The sequence below is a fragment of the Nothobranchius furzeri genome, chromosome 16 (genome assembly GCF_043380555.1).
Source record: "Nothobranchius furzeri strain GRZ-AD chromosome 16, NfurGRZ-RIMD1, whole genome shotgun sequence".
Classification (NCBI taxonomy): Eukaryota; Metazoa; Chordata; class Actinopteri; order Cyprinodontiformes; family Nothobranchiidae; genus Nothobranchius; species Nothobranchius furzeri.
In genome coordinates, this window is record NC_091756.1 from 41682240 (window position 1) to 41703363 (window position 21124).

The 21124-nt window shown below is 41.9% G+C and overlaps 1 protein-coding gene across 2 annotated transcripts; it reads left to right on the top strand.

Moving 5' to 3' along the window:
* Positions 1-571: 571 nt before the first annotated feature.
* Positions 572-20642, top strand: LOC107387812 (cadherin-related family member 1a). Of its 2 annotated transcripts, none has more exons than XM_015963007.3 (17): positions 572-1405; positions 1838-1933; positions 2203-2348; positions 2426-2476; positions 2734-2823; positions 2933-3019; positions 6218-6334; positions 8131-8274; positions 8361-8439; positions 8559-8659; positions 8748-8951; positions 9224-9376; positions 11373-11537; positions 12450-12517; positions 14761-14989; positions 15463-15717; positions 18422-19171. In XM_015963007.3, exons 1-17 carry the CDS (start codon positions 1345-1347, stop codon positions 18617-18619), a joined length of 2244 nt encoding a protein of 747 aa, XP_015818493.1. In that variant the 5' UTR covers positions 572-1344; the 3' UTR covers positions 18620-19171. The 2 variants fall into 2 exon arrangements, with proteins under 2 accessions (XP_015818493.1, XP_015818492.1); XM_015963006.3 differs by lacking the exon at positions 18422-19171 and adding an exon at positions 19178-20642 and having other exon boundaries at positions 573-1405.
* The last annotated feature ends 482 nt before the right edge of the window (positions 20643-21124 follow it).

A 21124-nucleotide genomic window follows, 5' to 3' on the forward strand; every position in this document is an offset into this window, starting at 1 on the left:
AACATTAGACTTTCATATATATTAGATGCATTACACACAACTGAAGTGGTTCAAGCCTTTTATTGTTTCTAATATTGATGATTTTGGCATACAGCTCATGAAAACCCAAAATTCCTATCTCAAAAAATTAGCATATTTCATCCAACCAATAACAGAAAAGTGTTTTTAATACAAAAAAGTCAACCTTCAAATAATTATGTTCAGTTATGCACTCAATACTTGGTCAGGAATCCTTTTGCAGAAATGACTGCTTCAATGCGGCGTGGCATGGAGGCAATCAGCCTGTGCCACTGCTGAGGTGTTATGGAGGCCCAGGATGCTTCGATAGCGGCCTTAAGCTCATCCAGAGTGTTGGGTCTTGTGTCTCTCAACTTTCTCTTCACAATATCCCACAGATTCTCTCTGGGGTTCAGGTCAGGAGAGTTGGCAGGCCAATTGAGCACAGTAATACCATGGTCAGTAAACCATTTACCATTGGTTTTGGCACTGTGAGCAGGTGTCAGGTCATGCTGAAAAATGAAATCTTCATCTCCATAAAGCTTTTCAGCAGATGGAAGCATGAAGTACTCCAAAATCTCCTGATAGCTAGCTGCATTGACCCTGCCCTTGATAAAACACAGTGGACCAACACCAGCAGCTGACATGACACCCCAGACCATCACTGACTGTGGGTACTTGACACTGGACTTCAGGCATTTTGGCATTTCCCTCTGCCCAGTCTTCCTTCAGACTCTGGCATCTTGATTTCCGAATGACATGCAAAATTTGCTTTCATCCAAAAAAAGTACATTGGACCACTGAGCAACAGTCCAGTGCTGCTTCTCTGTAGCCCAGGTCAGGCGCTTCTACTGCTGTTTCTGGTTCAAAGGTGGCTTGACCTGGGGAATGAGGCACCTGTAGCCCATTTCCTGCACACACCCGTACACAATGGCTCTAGATGTTTCTACTCCAGACTCAGTCCACTGCTTCCACAGGTCCCCCAAGGTCTGGAATCAGTCCTTCTTCACAATCTTCCTCAGGGTCCGGTCACCTCTTCTTGTTGTGCAGCGTTTTCTGCCACACTTTTTCCTTCCCACTGAGGTGCCTTGATACAGCACTCTGGGAACAGCCTATTTGTTCAGAAATTTCTTTCTGTGTCAGAATAGATCAGAATGTGAGCGGTGAGGCAGAAGATGTCTGCAAAGAGAAGGGATGCGTCACTGGATTAGTGCCTGAGAACCTGCCCCAGCCTCTTCTTCCTCCTGAGCCTGCTGAGACGCCTCCAGAAGGGCACAACACTCGCCGCTCGCTTTCCCTCCACCAAGCCTTCCACATGAGCCAGCCAAGCCTTACCTCCGCACCAGGATGAAGAAAAACAAGAAAGCACGCATGATCCTGTTTCTCCTGCTGCTTCACTATGGATCGGGTGAGGCTCTGGCTTTTTCCTCCTCTTTCTGTAGTCTGAGTGTGCATGGATAAGACTCCTGGGCTTGCTCTTATCTCCTTAATCCTCTAACACAGAGAGGGCATGTTTATAAGAGCAGACTGCTCATGCTGTCTGTAACCCATTTAATTCAGTGGATAAACATGTTTTTGATGCAAACTTAAAATTCACACATATTTACGATGGTGACTTTTTTCCTCTTCTTGTTATTATTATTATTTTAATATTTAATTTAATTTCTGCTCGCTTTTCTGTGGGTCACTGCACAATCCTCTGTTAGCATTTCTAATTTATTTAAAGTTAGGATAAAATGTAACGAAAAGCAGGAATTTATGTTCATTTTGTAGGAATTTTTGTGTCTTTTTTTATTTTGTTATGTCTTTCAAAATATTTTTTATATTTTTGTTCATAAAGGACAATCGGATTATGCCCCATATTTTTACGACAATGGTCCTGGAAGCACAAATGGGAATATGGCCTTTTTCAGCATCTCTGAGGATACACCCCTTGGTAGGTCTCACCTGTTATTTAAACAAAAACAACAACTTTCTTCTACTTTTATCAGTAACTTAGGGAAAACTTATGGATTTAATGTCTAAGATGATGATCAATGTAATTGAATGGCATTTATTTTTTATTTCCTTCAAATGAAATGGTCATGCATGTAACAAGGCTAATCAGCATAATACCTTTTGGATTGTGACGTATGGCGAGACTCAAAGGGAGACATCAATATGGAATCTGACCGTTCTCCTTTCTTCTTGGATGGTTCCTCACAGGAAAACAGGTTTACATTTTGAACGGTACCGACCCAGAGGAGGATCCGGTACGATACGGCCTCACTTTTGAAAAGGGCTCAACAGAATATTTCAGGGTAGACCCCAAATCAGGAAACGTAACTCTGGTTAAGGAGCTCGACAGAGAGGTGAGACTAACCATTAAAAACTCTTCATTCGGAAACAAAACAGTTCAACGTGACGAGGATTTGTGTTTTTCCAACAGAAACAAGATGAAATCTCAGTCACCGTGAGCATAACAGATGGTCGCAATAAAGTAAGTTTTTGCTGATTGTGCAATGCTGTTCTTATTTTTTATCACTTGTTTCATAACCTAAAACCTAAGAAAAATGTACTAGTTTACTGCAAAATAAGTAAAATAGTACAGAGGAAATCATGTCAGTTCTGACAAAACAAGGCATCTAAATGTATTTAAACGTGTTGTTATTTTACTAATTTCTGCCTGGAGAATGCATGATTAAAAGGAATGGGTTTGAATGAGAAGCTGAGGATTTAATTTATTCTTTTCTTCAGGTTGTAGAGACAGTGAGAGTGTTTGTGACGGATGCCAATGATGAGCCACCTGAGTTTGAAAACCTGCCTTTCATCATTGATGTTCCAGAGGTGGTTTATCAAATAAAAATTCATGTTTATATTGACACTTTTTAAATCACCTGAAACAGTCAAAGAAATGATTAAAATCTGGGATTAAAGTGGGTTTTGTCGTTATCAGGATACTGCTCCAGGAAGTAGCATCTACAGAGTCCATGCAGTGGATAAAGACCTGGGCTCAGGAGGGAGTGTTTCCTATTACCTACAGGTATGCAGGTGCATTACTGAGCAGCTGAACGAATGAGATTTTTCATTATGTGTGGTATAATACACTGGCGGAGTCTCCTGTCAGAAGAAGTTTCGATTCCCACCTCTGACAGAACTTCCAAAATGTTCTAGGGGAGGCAGGGGACATTGAGTCAGAGTGGGTCATGTTCCTTGCTTCCATTGTCGAGGCGCAGAGCTGTGGCCGCAGGGTCATTAGTGCCTGTCGTGGTGGCAATCCCCTAACCCGCTGATGGACACTGATGGTTAGGGATGACGTCAAGCTGAAGAAAGAGTCCTATTGGGTCTTTTTGGTCTGTGCGACTCCAGAGGCAACTGATGGGTACTGGCAGGCTAAGCGGAATGTGGCCCAGGTGGTCATAGAGGCAAAATCCTTGGCATGGAAGGAGTTTGGTGAGACCATGGAGCAAGACTTCCGTACGGCTTCAAGTAGACTCTGGTCCACCATCCGGCATCCCAGGAAGGGAAAGCAATGTGTTACCAACACTGTTTATAGTGGGGACGGAGTGCTGCTGACCTCAACTCGGGATGTTGTGGATTGGTGGGCGGAATACTTCAAGGACCTCCTCAATCCCACGGCACGTCTCCCAGTGAGGAAGCAGAGTCTGGGGCAAGGCTCCAGAGGATGGATGAGATCCCCCCAGAGTTCCTGAAAGCTCTGGATGTTGTAGGGCTGTGTTGGTTGACGCAGCTCTGCAATATCACGTGGACATTTGTGGGAGTTCCACTTGATTGGCAGACCAGGGTGGTGGTGCCCCTATTTAAAATGGGGGATTGCAGGATGTGTTCCAACTATAGAGAGGTCACACTCCTGAGCCTCCTTGGTAAAGTCTATTCAGGGGTTGTGGAGAGGTCCTGGCCATAGAACACTAGACCAACTCCATACCCTTAGGGGGTCCTGGAGGGTGTGTGGGAGATCGCCCAACCAATCTACATATGTTTTATGGATTTGGAGAAGGCCGTGTCCCTCAGGGGGCCCTTTGGAGGGGTACTTCGGGAGTATGGGGTACCAGACCCTCTGATACGGGCTGTTGAGTCCCTATATGACTGGTGTCAGAGCTTGACATTGCCGGCAGTAAGTCGGGCTCGTTCCCATTGAGAAGGCTGCCCTTTGTCACAGATTCTGTTCATAACTTTTACGGACAGGATTTCTAGGCGCAGCCAAGGTGTTGAGGGGATACATTTTGGTGGCCTAAAGCTTGGTTTCTGCTTGACACATTCACTTTCCGCTTGGTGATGCGGCTCGCGGATGGAAAGTGCTTCACAACTTGCAGTGTTTATGGTTCATGCGGCTTGTCTCCACAGTGAGCCAATATTCTCCCAAACTGAACGGGGCAGCATGGAGCTCTACGGCATGCATCCAACACTACACCATAGTAGAAGTAAATATTACTGCTGTTTACAACATGGCATTCCAGCATTTTTTAACAGCATCCTCGTCTTTTCCGACAGTGCAAGCTAATTCTCTCCAAGAATTATTAACAACATGTTGATCACGTGATCTTTGAGAGCTGAATCATACAAATGTCTGTATTTACGGACCTCTGTCATCCTAGTTCTTGCCGGTCTGCCATATTTTTCCGCGTCCGACCGTCCGCGTGGTTAGAAAATTTCCTAGGTGCACGGTGCGGAAATTTTGGGCCGTGCGGAGGCGCGGTGGAGGGGCGTGGTTGTTAAAATGATGCAATTTCGCCGCCCGGAGCCGTGCAGACCTCGCGGACGCGTCAAGCATAAACCAACCTTCAGGATTGAGTCTCTGCTTTTTGCAGATGATATGGTCCTGTTGGCTTCATCAGAACGTGATCTCCAGCTCTCACTGGAGCAGTTCGCAGCCGAGTATGAAGCAGCTGGGATGCGAATCGGCTCATCTAAATCTGATCCCATGGAAAAGGGTAGAATGCCTTCTCCGGGTCAGGGATGAGGTCCTGCCTCAAGTGGAGGAGTTCAAGTTTCTCGAGGTCTTGTTTACGAGTGAGGGAAAGATCGAGCACGAGATCAACAGGTGGACTGGTGCTTCATCTGCAGTGATGCGGGTGTTGTGCCAATCTGTGGTGGTGAAGCGAGAGCTGAGCCAGAAGGCAAAGCTCTCGATTTACCGATCGATCTACGTTCCATCTGGCACCAATGGTCACGAGCTTTGGGTAGTGACCGAAAGAATGAGATCGCGGATACAAAATGCTAAAATTAGTTTTCTCCCCAGGGTGCCTGGCCTCTCCCTTAGATATAGGGTAAGAAGCTTGGTCTTCTGGGAGGGGCTCGGAGTATACCCCCTGCTCCTCCACATCGAGAGGAGCCAGTTGAGGTGGCTCAGCTATAGTCTAGTTAGGATGCCTCCTGGACACCTCCCTGGTGAGGTTTTCCGGGCATGTCCAACCGGGAGGAGACCTGAAGGAAGACTCAGGACTCACTGGAGAGACTATGTGTCTCGTCTGGCCAGGGAACACTTTAGGATTTCCCCGGAGGAGCTGACCCAAGTGGCTGGGGAGAGGGAAGTCTGGGCCTCCCTGCTTAGGCTGCTGCCCCCACAACCCAACTCCGGTTAAGCGGCTGAACATGAATGAAGGGATAATTACACAGAATCAATATTCCTACAAAATATTAAAGCCTCAAATCTGCTCAGCTTAAATTATCTTGTTCCATTTGGGCTGAAAGAGGCTCTAATGTGTGCACAGACCTCGACCTGTACTAAAATGGTCAAAACGTTCTCGTGTTTAGCTGAATTTAGATTGATTGCAATGAGACCTTCACGTTCCTCTTTTTCCTTCTTTATGTTTGCATTTGACAGTAGTTTTTAAATCCATTCCCCCTTTGTAGGATGTTTCCAGTCTAATTCTTCCACTCTTGGTTGGATATGACCCTGACATTTGGGGTCAAGAGCAGAGGTCACCACTAGAGCTGTTCTGCCATGTGGAAGGTGGAAAAGGGGCATAGATTAATCTCATATCAGAGAGCAGTCTGGAAATGGCGTTACTGTAGTGGATTAAATTTCAATTACATTTGCGTGCAGCACTGAGGAATCAATAGGGGCTTATGTTTGGTGTGGGGACAACCACTGACAACCCAGTAGTTGTCATTGTTCAGCTGTCAGACGAACTTTCTATAAATAAAAGGTTCAGCTAGAGGGCCTGATCAGAAGCTGATGGTTCTGTCCCACTAAGTGTTTCACTCTTTCTGTCTTCAGAGTTCCTCATTTGCCAAGTTCACAATTGATGGACACAGTGGGATCCTCAGGGTCAAACCTGGAGAGATGCTGGACTACGAAACCACAACAACACATTTTCTGACAGTGGTTGCAAAGGTGAGAGGTTGCTTTATAGAACCACAAACGTGCAGTAACACCTAGACTCCTGGCTTGTTAGATGTTATGTCTTCAGGGGAAGAATGAACAAATTAACAAACATAATGGTTCTCATTCAAGCCACATCTTGGAAATGTTTGTATTTCATTGCTTGATGGCAAAATCAGCATTAGATAGTCTAAGTTACTATTTTTGAAGGTTTCCTATGAAGAACAGTGTTTTTGATGGGTTTAGTCCTGTAAATAAACTCTGATGAAAGTTGCCAAGTTAGCTGCTGTGAGGTGATGAAAGGTTTGTTTCCCAACCCTCTCACTTATAGGAATACTTTGACAGTGTTTATGTATTTTTTATTTTTTCATTTTTAATGACAGTTCTTTTTGTAGAATCTACTGTTTAAATTCTACATTGATAATAAAGCCCTCGATCACCATAGCAGAGTTCAGCATCAACACACACATTTATCAAATTTTAACTACAAGGATTCATTCTGAGTAAACAGGAAAGTACCAAATGTTGAATTAAAATGTTTGTTTAAAAAAGTACTTTCCTTAACACTTTCACATTGTTTCAGTGCAGCCTCTCAGAGAGAGAGAGAGAGAGAGAGAGAGAGAGAGAGAGAGAGAGAGAGAGAGAGAGAGAGAGAGAGAGAGAGAGAGAGAGAGAGAGAGAGAGAGAGAGAGAGAGAGAGAGAGAGAAACAATAGGGAATGGGCTTAAAAACGCACTTTCCTGTATTTTTTACAAGTTGTTAAAATGTTTAAACGATGGACCTCAAAATCCACATAAGAAATTTGTGTGAATGTGAGTGTGGGTGGGTGAATGACTGGTTGTGTTGTAAAGTGCCTTGGGGGGTTGTAGACCCCTAAAGGCCATTTACCATATAAAATTTCAATGTTTATTCCCATCCTCTACAAATACATGCATGTTATCAGTGTTTCATTTGTACTAACATCTTCTGCTGTAGCATTGCTTACACATTTTCCTAAAGAACAGTTCTAAGACCTTTAGACCTTATTTCTAACAAGACATCCGATGTTTTCTTTTTAACCCCAAAAAAACTTTAAAAATTCTGATAAATTCATCTTTTTTTATGTTTTATTTTTATTTATTTTTTGTTATTTATTAAATGTCTGTAAGCAGCGATCCATGTAATTAATGGGAATTTTGTTGTTTCTTCACTCACTTTTAATTCCTCAAATACTATTTTTACAAACGTGAATCAAACCACATAAAGCATCCTGATGGAATATTAGTATTTTAATCAAAAACCAGCCATATGCAGCCCTATGCTTGCCTACTGCCTTCTGGCAGAGGGTCTACAGGTAGAAAGGGCCAATTTTATTTTGAGGTTTTATATATTTATTCTAATTTTGTTTTATCTGAATATTAGGTATATTTGTATACTTCAGCCTGCAATAATTGTGTATACTTTATAGATCAGAGGCTGAAAGCTTTACAAACCTCTAAAGGGGAATGAAAATACAGAAAGATTGCAGGTTAAATGAAAATAATGTAAATAAGTTTCCAGTTTTTCATCACTTAAGCATCTTCATTGTCTCTTGATATTAATTTTCAAACTTTAATACTAGATTATAAAAAGTAGGTGAATTGGAGATTTATTAGATTTGAGCAAAAATCATCCAGCAGCATCTTCAGGAGACTGATCTAAAAGTCTAAAAAAATAATCCTATTCTCATCACTATGATTGCTTACAATCTCAAGATCATCCTGTTATGTTTCATTTTGGATTTGTATTAAATTGCATTTATAAAGTCCTTAATCCCTGTGTTTTCCCAGGATGGAGGTGGGAAGTACAAAGGGAAGGAGCAGGTATTGACTTCCACAGCAACTGTAACCATCAATGTCCTTGATGCCCAGGACATGCCTCCAACCTTTGTGGGAACTCCATATTTTGGCTACATCTATGAAGTCTCAGTCCCAGTAGGTCGACTGTGTTTTGTTTTCTGCAGTGATCCCACCCATTCAGCTACTTTTATTTACTAAAACACTTTACTTTCTAACCCTAGGGTTCTGAAATCTACACCGTGTACGCTAAAGATGGAGATCAAGGCAATCCCAACAGTATACATTATTCCATTATGAATGGTAAGGATGCAAAAATGGGAAATAAGTAAAACGTTTTTGTCCGGATGGTGCTGTTTCTCTGGCTTATGGTTTCTACAGTTATATTAAGTTTCAGACTCATATCTGTCACCCTGTTGCAGGCAGTGAAGGTGTTTTTGATATAAATAGCACCAGTGGATGCATCACTCTAAACACCCTCCCATCTCTGCTGAAAAAGGAGCTTTATGAAATTAAAGTTCTGGTAATGCTTTTTCTTTTGTCTTTCTCTGCTCAGTGTTAAGGTTTGTAATAATGGACTCTAACTGAAACTACTGAACACTTTCATTCAGGCATCTGAGGCTGGGCCAAACAGTCAAATACAGGACCATGATATCACCACAGTCACGGTCCGGGTGGTGGATCTTAACAACCACCCTCCGACCTTTTACGGAGAAAACGGACCACAAAGCAAGTTTGAGGTCACAATGTTTGAGCACCCACCTGCTGGGGAGATCCTCCGAGGCTTTAAGATCACAGTCAACGACTCAGATCAGGTGTTGTCACATTTTGATAGTGTTTTGTTATTATCCTGAAATTGAGGTCTCTTGGAACAACATTTCATTAAAATCCACCAATCAGTTAGAGTACATCTGGTTATCCAACAAATCTGTCAGCCATCATGTTTATTCTCTCCATCTGTCCTCGTGTAACATTAGTTACCATCTAATCTCAACCAAGGTTTTTCCAGGACACAGTGAATCAGATAGACCTGTTTCACCGTCTTTCTCTCCATTCTAACCAACTCCGCCTTTCTGATGATTTTCAGGGAGCAAATGCCAAATTCAAGCTTAGACTTGTGGGACCAAGCCGAGTGCTTCGAGTGGTTCCACAAACTGTCCTGAACGAAGCTCAGGTGACCATCATCGTAGAGGACACCTCTGGTATCGACTATGAAAAGGGACCAACCCTCTCATTTAAGGTAGAACCTCATGCACTGTTGCTGAGTGTCAAACAAATGTTTTAACTCGCTTGTTAGGAAAACTAACTTTAACTTTAAGGCTGATTCATACTGACACTGCTCCAGCATGTCGGATCTGTTGGATCGCCATGATGCGCCGTCGAATGGGCGATCCAACACTGATGGATTGTCGGTTGGAGTCGAGCTCTATTTTCTAAACATCCGACGGCCGCGTTGTATGCTGAACGTCTGTTATTGGTCAGCCAAACAACCCAACGTCATTTCCGGCACAACGTAGCTTCCCTTAGAAAATGTAAACAGCGTGAGTGTTGACAATGGACGGACACTCTACCGACGCCTCTTCCTTCGTCGTTCTCGCTGTGCTCTTTCTAATAACAGTTGTTCCTCTAGCTCAAGCAGCTCCTGCTCAATAAAAGAATTCGCTCTGTGTCGTCCATCTTTTTGCGAGTGTATGTGCGTCGCAAATAGTAAATAGTAGTAGGGCAGACACGTCACTACAAGAGTATGCACACCTGCATAGGAGCGCGCCCTCTGCTGTTTTGGTGGAGAATTTCTTTGCAACAGGGTCGGGCCAGTACGAATACAGAGGAGATACGACGCTGCAGCAGCGAGGGCACAAATGTGCCTTTGCTTAAGCATGAATCAGGCTTTAGTGTAGTTAAACATGCAGATACACAGAAAATAGAAGTCATAAGTCACCTTCTCATTTGCAGTTCTTCTGTAATTTAATCACATTTCCATGAACCACATCTGCAGCGAGTTTAAGTTGTCAAATCTCACACAGGTTTTTGCAGCATTCCCTCACTTACATGAATCAGCATCACTCACTGACTCTCTGGGAGTGAACTTCAAAAACCCAGCATCTGAAATCAAGAGTTAAAAAAGGTGACAGTAAATGGTGCAATCTAATTATGTTTTAAAACGGTGTCATTTCGGATCATTGCTTCTTGTGCAAATCCAGATAATAGCTAAAGGAACATATAGCTGCTCAAAAAATGGTTTATGAACATTGTTTTCCAACTACATTCCAAACAGGTTTCATTGAACTTATATAATGTTACTTTGTATGTCAACAGATATTAAGATTCAACATGGTAACAGTCTGAGTTATTAGCCTTTGAAAAGCTCGAACATGTGGGATGTCAATAGATTAGAACTTGAATAATCATTTAAAATATTAAAATCGGGCTCTGTAAGAGTTATCTCTGCCCTTATAAAGAAAAGATGGAACTCTGAATTCTTATTCTTATTCTTTAATCTGAGGTAGGCAGAATGTTGAAAAATACCACAACAGTAAAAAACTGTACTTTAGGATATTTAATGAAAGTTAGGCCCTGATACAAAAAGTTCTAATTTAGTCAAACAAAGAATACAACGGTTCTGTGGTTGCTGCAGGTGTTCCCAAAAGACATTTCCTTTTCCCTCCTCTGGCCCTTCTTTTGTAGTCCTCCTGTCCCTGGAGGCGGTTCTGAATGGATCCTTCCATAGTTCATCCTAAACCTTTGCCTTTGTGTGAAACAACTCCAAATATGGTCATGTGAGGAAGCTGTAAATGATGTGCCTACGTCATTCGTTAAAATTACAGCTAAGTGTATGCATTCCTAGTGGGTTATGAGCATGCAAAAAGATAATAATGCTGGAACTAGCATCTAATAAACTTCTGTCCAGATCCAGCAGAATTATCCTTCAGCCAGTACAGGGAAATGCATTAGTGAAAAGTAGAATTGGTCTAATACTAGTGCAGTCTGCCATCAGATGGGTGATAATATTTTTGCCTGTGTCTGTATGAATGCATTTTTTGTTTTTGTTTTCATGCATCGTTAGCTAAATTTCTCATGAACCGCAGGATGTATTTGAATAAAACTGAGGCATGTCTCTCTACCTCAAAAATAGCAAACTAATTTAAAAAGCTCACACTCTTATCTTCTCATTTAGAGTTTGACTCTTGTTTTAGTGGTCGACTAAACTTTTAAACCTGTTTGTGTTTTTTGCGAAGCTGCTGGCGGTGGAGATCGACACGCCGGAGCGCTTCAGTGCAACAGCAGACATTGTGATCAACCTGCTGGATATGAACGACAACATCCCCACGTTCACATCCGAGTATTACATCGCCCGAGTGGCTGAGAACTCTCCAGGAGGCTCCAGCGTTGTGTCTGTTACTGTGAGTTGGTTGTGATTAATCTCTGCTTCAACCCAAACAAAGTGATTAGATAATCCACCATTCCTTCGATAGAACTGGGTTCAGTGGCGTTCCTTAGTTGAAAGCAGGTTGAATCATGTAGGCAAAAAACATTGTCTGCATAGCCATTTTGTTCTTAACTGAAGATGATCATTAAATAATAAATATATTTTTACTTCATCTCTCAGTAAAATTAGACTTTATCTTCTGCACAACAGACCCAATCTGGTTATCTACCTGCAGCTTTATTAAAACAAAGATAAATAAGCAGCTATAGACTATTTAATTGTCTTGTTGCCAGTAAATGACATATGATTTATCAGATTAATAATTAGAGTAACATAAAGCACATTTAAACTCCAAGTTCACTGAGACATTGTTTTGTTTTCCTTTAGATGTAATCGGTCTCTCTGAGTTTAACATGCAAGCTAAACATGAAAATCGTCATCACCATTTCCTGCGTTAGCCGCCAACAGACGAATTCATAAAAAAATTGTGGACTCGCCCATCTTGGCTCATGACAGGGAAGGCTGTTAGTTTAACATCCAGGAGATAGTAGAGCTTGTCTGGGGTAGTAGAAGCTAACCGTTAGCATTAGCAAATCCACCACAAAGCAGAAGCTTCTCCAAGCTTGTGTTATTTGTGGAGATCACACATCAATGTTGTAGAGCGAATGGAGTCAGTGATGGAGTTGTGTTGCTGTTAGCCAATCAGAGGCAAGATGTCCGAATACCAGGAAAAAGTTGTGTTTCGCTCTACTCTGCTCAGGCTCACTTCTAGCTCCTGAAACAGGAGCGTAAGAGCTTTTTTCCCACAGAGATCAACACACAGGGAATGTATTTATACTAGAGACCACTGCAAATGTTATAATCTCCATAATGGTTCTTTTTCCAGGCAAATGATCCAGATTCTGGTTCCTGGGGGGAAGTCAAATACACGATTTATGGATCAGGATCAGATTTGTGAGTAAAAATCCGTCATTTCTTCCAGTTTATCATCTGTCAGTGTCGAATATGTAACTCTTTCATTTCTGAAACACATGCTTACTGAAATCAAAACAAATTATATGGGAAACTCATAAACAACGACAGTAGTTTGTTGCTTTTTGTCTTGTTTAAAGACAAAAACAGGAAAACTAGTTTTATTTGCCCTTTGCTACAACAACTTGCTCTAAAATGGCTGCAAGATGAAAGCTAATCTTCTAATTGGATTGGAAAATTAAAAATAGCCAACCTAGCCCGTCTCATGTAGGCAGAGCCAATTAACATGCAATGTGACAGCTGGAGCCACAGAAACGGTAGCTTTGAAAAACAAGGCAGCGTGCAGCCGAGGATAAGTGAGAATTTATGCTCGTCTGCAGACAGCAATCTTAATTGTGTGAAAGTTATCAGTTTCAAGGCAACTTGTGATTTTTCACAGTTGAGAATCAGTTGATTAAATGAAATGGCAGAAAGCCCATGTCGAACGAAAGCACTTAGAAAGACAACAATGTGTGCTCATGTTGGTTAAAAGGTTCATTGTGTTCAATTGATTATACCACTATAAAAAAGAACTGGTTAAATTTATTACTAAAAATATATATGATGTGAGAAGATGTTGGAAATCCAAAGAGCTTCAAATAAATTTAACTGGGCTGTTTTGGTTTCTTGAAAAAAGTTTGCTTCCCATTTGAGGAGTTTTGTCAATTCTGACTGGAATATAGGAGAGCTGAGCTTATAAAGTGTATCCGTGTCTACTGTTGCTCAACGAGCAGAAACTGCCTATGAATACTGCTACTCCCTACCCTCTGAGAAGTTGTTGATGTCATTAGCCCCTATTGTGTAGGAATGGTTGTTTTGACAAAGCCTAGTTTATGCTTCTGCATCAGCTCCACGAGGGAGAGATGCACACGCATTGACAGAGACGTTTGCTTTCGGACGTCTCCGTCTCCTGGCAAGTGTTACAAAGCAATTCCCCGCCAGGACAACAGAGGGCGTAGCGCTGTTCTGGGATATCCTGTCATGTATCCGGTCCAAGATAGCGTTGTATTTATCAGTAATTCAACTTAAAATGTGAAGCTTATATGCCAAGCCTTTATTTGTTATGACTGTGATAATTATGACTTACAGCTTATGAAAATCCCACATTCAAAATCTCAGACAGTTAAAATATTGTGAAAAGGTTCTATTTTCTAGACTCAAAGTGTCACACTATAATCAGCTAATGAATTTAGAACACCTGCAAAGGGTTCCTGAGCCTTTAAATGGTCTCTCAGTCTAAGTAGAATTACTGACATAAATTGACTTTTGCACCACATTCTCATTTTTTGATTTCCGTCTCCATGGTGTAAAACTAATAGCCTGGCAAGGCATCCTGTATATGTGAATATATAGTCTGGCCACAACCCATAGACAGCTCAGTCATGGGGCAGAATCTATGGTTGTTTTTCAAATTGTCTCAGCATGCTATTGGACAAAAAACAATGAGATGTACTCACCCCTACGGATGTCATTCAACGGGGCAGTCCACCATAAACTGTCGAAGAAGATGCAAATACATCATTTTTCTAAATAAAGGACTTAATTACCTTTATCTGTTCTTGACTCAAAGAAAAACCCAAGTCTAAATAATCCAAAGTTGATGCCAAAGCCATTTCAAATGAGCCATCCCCATCTTTGTTGTTCCACTCTGTTGCATTGTCCCATCAACCAAACTGATGAGTGCTGATTCTGGCATAACACAGTACTGATGGGTAGACCTGCTGAGGCTCCTTTGGAGCATGACTTGAACATGTTGCTTCAGCTACTGCCTGTCTAGGCTACTGACACCAACACATTATTTACTTTTTTATTTTTCATTATTAAACCAAAGTAACTTTTAATGAAGTCGAAGAATTTAAAGTTGATCTCTGCGATTTCAATGCAACAAAACCATGAAGTCACTTTCTTTTACCAGTTCTGCTTTACTTTATAATGTTAGTCATGTAAAAGTTCAACACTAAATTTCAGAAAGTTTTGAAAAAAAAAAACTTGAATTATAATAATTATACTGTACATATTTATGGATGTATTTAAACAATGAGTGTGACTCACCAGCTATTCACAAAAACGGATGTAAGTCACACATGCTCTGAAATCTGAAGCCTACTAGAAACACTCGACTTGAGGTGATGACTAGATGATGCTGTTGCTGCAATGAGTCACACGATGACTAATCTTACCTACAGGTTTGCCATCAACCTGTCATCAGGCCTCATCACCACTCAGCCCTGGACCAGCCTGGATGCTGAGGTCAGGTCCAAATACAACTTTTACGTCAAGGCCGAAGACTCAGAAGGAAAGTACGGCTTGGCTGAAGTCTTTGTCACAGTTTTAGACATGAATGACCACCCTCCAGAGTTCGACGACAAACTCCTGGAGAAGACCATGATCATTGGCACACCTGTCAAAGTTCAGGTACATCATGGATCTTCTCCTATCCGTTAACCTTCTGAAACACAAAACGTTTCAAACTATTTTGTTTCTTTTCAGCGAAATGAAGATGTTGTGAGTTTTGAATAAATCTGTAGAGTTGGAAAAATGAATATGAGAACGCTGTTGTGACCAGTTTTTGGCAAAAAATTTTTTAGCTAGTTTTATTCCAACTATGAATTGTAAACAAAGTGCATCGTGATTTTGAGCAAATTAGCATTATTGCATTTTCCTACCTGTCCTGGTGTTACTCTGACTCTTGAATGCATGTTTAAAAATGATTGGACTTCGTAGATAAAATTGGCCATGATCATATTAAATTGTTGCTGTCAAATGCAAGTGAAGACCCAAAACTTGTACTTCAGTTATCACAAAAAGTCCTAAATTAAGAACAATTTGTTTCTTGTCAATTCAAAAGTGTTTACTGATACTTTTATTCCATACATTTCTTGATGTAGGCAGTGGATGAAGATGCAGAATCCCCAAACAACGTCATTGAGTACTCCATCATGACAGCCGACCCAGACAATGCTTTTGACATCAACTCAGACACCGGGGAGATCAAACTGAAGCCCTTTATCAAGTCAATGGAGATTGTGCACAACATCACCAAGCAGAAGGACTGCAAGTGGTCTCTGGTGGTCCAGGCCAGAGACCGAGGCTCTCCATCCTTCAGCACAACAGCTGTGGTCAATATTGATATCACAGAGGCGGTAAGACTCATTCTACTTTTTGACATGCTTGCTGTGCTTCCTATTGCATTCCTAAGCTGTAGTTATGAAGTTAGGGCAGTTATGAAAATGTTTGCATTTTTCTAGCCTGGCCTGCCAGACTCCTCCTCGGTTTAATGCTGCACGGAGAAAGGGTCTTGGACCTCTCTTCAAATAACCCCACCCCGTGAGAATTATAACCGAGCCAATCAGTGCTGAGTATCGTACATCACACACTGGCCTTGTTCGAGATGAGCCAGTTCTGCGCAGATTAGATCACCAGTGATCGGCGCTCAGTGCATGCCGGTTAGATTTGTGTCCGACTTGACGCCGACTTGCTCTGATGTCATGCATACGTAGGCAACGATAACCTCGTGAGATCAAGGCAGCCGCAGATTTTGGAGCAAGGCGCTGCAGTTGCTCTCCAACGGCTGCAAAACCTAGGGGATGATGGGAAACGCCTGGCTCTCACCTGATGTAAGATCTGATTGGTTCACATTCTGATCCAAACATCCGGTGGTAGAACATGAAATGTTAGTTGTTCACATGTATTCTGTAAATCATGCTACATTGATGATGATAACTATATAGGCCATAAAGACAAATGTGTTTTGTGTTCTTCTGTCACGTTTCCTATGAGCACACTGAGGCCTAGTCCACACGTAGCCGTTTTTTGAAAACGAATATCCGCCCCTCCAAAAACTTGCATCCACACCACCTCGTTTTAAAAACAAACTCTGTCCACACGTACCCAGATAAATACGTTGTTAAGGACATGCCAGACCTGTAGGCGGCAGTACTTCCCCCGTTCTTAACCTCGTCCTTCGTCTGTGGTCTTCCGCAAGGAGCAGTAATTCCGCTTGCAAAAACAAAAAAGCAAAAAGCGCTTGGACAATTGATGGATCGGGTAGTGACAGAGCACAGCTGAGGGCTTCCATGATGCCGGCTAGTGTAAACACAGGTCGCACACGTGATGTCAGCATTTTTTGTCGCGGAAAGTGACGTTGCGGACCCTAAAACTCTGGTTTTGTCCGTCCACACGCAGTCACCCAAAACGGAGAAAACGCAGATCTTCACTTTGGCCGGAGTTTTTAAAAAGATCCGTTTTCGTGTGAAAAAACTCAATTTTTGTGTGGATGACAGGCCAAAACGTAGAAAAATATCTACGTTTTGGCAGATCCCTGGCTACGTGTGGACAGGGCCTAAATCTACAGCTGCTAACCTTTACTTGTTATTACAGTCATATCTCCATATACAATATATGATATCCACAAGCACGTGAGGATGTGTTTCGGCTGCTAACAGGCACCAAAATTAAAATTAAAAATTAAACAAGTGTGAATGCTAACGCAATGTCTTTATCCATCATCACCCACGAGCTACACATGTAGGGAAATGGCTTTCAGCCACTCCCCCTGCTGCTTCCGTCTGCTCTTGTCTGGTTTCCAGGTGAGGCGTTGCTCAACTCGAACAAGGCCACCATAACGCCGAGTTTGTCATAAACATGGTGACTGAAGTGGAGTTCGCTGCGGCTCTTTCCTTTGTTCTAAATGATTTGAACATGTCTTTAAAACCACAACAAGTAGAAGCGCTAAAAGCCTTTTTTCTAAACAAAGATGTTTGCGCTGTCATCAGCCTCCATTTTTACTACAGCTTAAAAAAACTACAGCGTCGCGGACGTCACACACAGCGACGCTCAGTTTCTCATAAACAACGAAGACAGCGGCGAGTTCGCTGCAACTCTTTCCTCTGTTCTAAATGACTCAAATGTCTTTAAAACCACAAGTAGAAGTGTTAAAAGCATTTCTTCTAAAAAAAATAAAAGATTTTGCACCGTTGCCAGATGCTATTTTTTTTTTACTACAACTAGAAAATTACAGCATTGTGCGGTGCAGTCGGGATTTCCGTCTTTTTTCTGATTGGTCGTTTTTGAGCTGCCTAGTCCCGCCCCTCATGTGCTTCTCTGCCTGTGAGTTACCAGACTCTTTCTCTGTGCCGAATTAAACAGAGGACGAGTCTGGCAGGCCAGGCTAGCATTTTTCACCACTGTAAGCTTAATCCTGCTTCATTTCCCCAAATTCATAATTTTTAAAGGATAATTATGTAAAATGTGTCCAAAGACTTATTTTTTTCCAGAAATTTTTTTGAAGCTATTGTTTTGGAGTTAAAGGTATGGCGGAGGATTTTTCTGAAATTCAGGAAAGAACCGCTCCTACCACCCTTTAAAAAAATGCACATGTGAGAGAATGCCCAATTATCTTCGCACACAATCTGTTTACAAGCTGCTGCTGGCCCTGCTGCTAACTTCTTCTAGCAGTAATCTAAAATGAATTTCTCCCAAATAGCACGCTGAACTTTAGGTTACCTGTCGAGCAGAAAACCAGTGCAGAGCCCAACCTTCACTTTGCACAGGAAGTGAAACCGCCCAGAAACAAGCACGTACGACAACGACCCTGCATGAATGGTTCACCAGAATGATTGACAATAATGAGGACCAATGGTTCAGATGATCCACCCAGAAGAAACAGATCCTCCGCTATACCTTTAAAATTTACTTCACCATCCTTTGAGGTTTTCCCTCATTCACACAAATTAGTGGGGGGTTTGGCCCTTTGTGTTGCCATCATGTATTCATTCATTGTCTTTCATACTTTTATTGTTTTTATTTGTCAGTTTTTGTTTCTGTGTTGTGATCGTGCTCTTTCAGATCAAAGGCCGAGTTTTTTCATACTTCATTGGCCTTAGCACGCGTCCGCTGGCGGTTGTTGGAATTTGTTCCAGCATTATCACATCCCTGCTCTTACTGACTGTCTGCATATCCACAACGCTGTACTGTAACGCGGTGAAAAAGTCCCGAATCAACCCTGAGAGTAACTATATCAAAGTGATCCGGAGAGTCAAGTGAGACACACTACTGGTTCTTCATCATTCAGCTGTAAACATCGGCTGGACGGGTGTTGTCAGTAAAAGCGTACAGCAGTGTTTTTTAAAAATGTATGTTTTTTTTTTGTTTGTTTTATTTCTTGGACAATTTATATGTAAACGAAATCACAAGAACTTGAACTCAGACTCAGACTGTGATGAACAGAGATTTTCTGGCAGTTTTATTTTATTAGTTTTAATTTTCACTCCATAATCATTGTTTTCCCATAAGTATCACTGTCCTGGTCATCCTTCCCGGTTGATCTGCATCACTCAGAGATAAATCATAACACGGCGCACTGCCAGATGCATTCCCAACAACTTGTATTGTGCCTAGATGTTAAGTTTAGCGTTGGCAGTCCCACGCTGTAGCACAGAGGAAGACGGATGGATAAGTGACAACATGTCTCATGGCTGGTAGACATGCTGTCTGAGCCTCCTCTGTCATTGCTTTGGGCATTCCTCTCTCATGCTTGCATGCTTAGGAAAAACAGAAGGCTTGAATTCAGATTCAAATGATTCTATTTGTGCTCTTTTGCAGACTCCTCTCAAGGGGCCTATGGCAGCCTTTTTACTGAAAAGTAGGGACAATCCTTTGAAAGCTCTAGGCATGGTCACTTTTATCATTATTGTATTGGTAGGAGCAACAGTTGTGATATCTACGGCCATGTACATGCGCAACTCAAAGTCCAACAGGATCATGCCAGTGAGGCGCATCATCAAGAGGCGACCCAGGGAGCAGCAGACCTGGACCTGCAAGATGCCCATTATCAGGTTCACCAACCCTGCTGAGAAGTTCCTTGTTGCTGACCCAGAAAGCAGCACACAGCAGGAGACCGGCAGCCCAAGGATGAAGCCTCCACCTCCCATTGCTCCGTGTCTGCCCCCTCCACCTCCATGTAGCACTCGAGCTGGTGAGAGGCCTCGAGCGGTTCCAACCATATCCGGTGCTTTGGCCTCTAAAGGTTCCAAGAAAGCAAAGCCTGGCCGTCGCAAAGAGGGAAACATCAGCTCTGCTTTGGTGTCTGAGCTTAAAATGAAGCTAGAGCAGAAAATACATGAGAATAACCAAGGTTATTATTAAACATGTGGTTTCAGGTTTTCCCTGGTGGCTCTACTGCCCCCTTGCCTGTAATGGTCCATGTAAGGACTGGCAGGTGACCTACCTTTAAATAAACAACAATAAAGTAATAAAGGGGGTTACAAATATTTAGATCATAAGATGTTAAAGAAGTAAGCTGCACTGCCTCCTCAGTTGACCTAGATTTAGTGAAGGAGAGAGTTGGAGGTGCAGTTGCAGATAATTCATCACACTGCCATCTTGAGGAGGATTTTACTTACCAGTAGAAAGCATCACTGTAAATTGCCCAAAGAAAGGATTACAAAGACTTAGTGTACAAAAGCTGCATAACTTCCTGTTCAAACACCCTGTTTCCAACGCAGAGAAAAATTTCCACCAAAATAATGAAAAGTATTGCTCAGTGGAGCGTGCAGGTAAATTACAAAGTCATGGGTGTAAAATCAGCTCATTATGAAGTGCTAAAAGACCTGTGTGTTAGTATTTTTACTGTCAGCCGCTTCAAGCTGCTCCTTCGTATGAATACAATGTGCCACTGTAGTAACACGAGCCTGCTTAAGTTTGAGTACTTGTAGGAAAATGCTTTTGTATAAATTTGCATGGGTCCACTTTAAATGTATGACATTGTATTATTTGTTTTTTTATATATATATAATTTTGAGTATGAAAATATTCTAAGTTGTCTTTTTAAAAAATGCAAAGAAATGCTCCACTAGTTGGATGTTGTAGGTAAAATTTAGCTTGAAAAGTTGGGGCGGACTTCATGATGTGTTGATAACTCACTTCATTATAAACACATGACTATATCATAACTTTAAGATGAGATGATCTATACACCATCAATATGAATTTCACATGCCTGGTATTTTAAAATAACATTTGTATTGTCTTTGTACTGTCTTGATTTTAAATAAATACATGAAAATTATTTTAACTTGTGTTTCACTTTCTTCAGAGGCTGAAATTCTGTTATTTAGCTATTATTTTAGTCTTTTATGTTTATGTATTTAGCAGATGCTTTTATCCAAAGCGACTTACAAGTGATAACCGGCATGTTGCCCTTGAGGCTAACAACAACAAGAACAACAACCAATTTCCTGTCAGTCGTAGGTGGCAGTCAGGCAGCATGATGAATCATGGAGAGTAGGGAACAAGGAGTGGACAGTAGAGAGGGGGACGGGTGCAAGCAAGGTGCTAGTTAAGAAGATGCTCTCTGAAGAGCAGGGTCTTCAGGAGTTTCTTGAAAATTGAAAAGGAAGCTCCTGTTCTGGTAGTGCTTGGAAGGTCATTCCACATTTGTGGAACGATGCATGAGAAGAGTCTGGATTGTCCTGAGAGTGGTGTAGGCACTGCTAGCTGACGATCCTGTGATGACCGGAGCGGCCGGGCCGAGACATAAGCCTTTGCAAG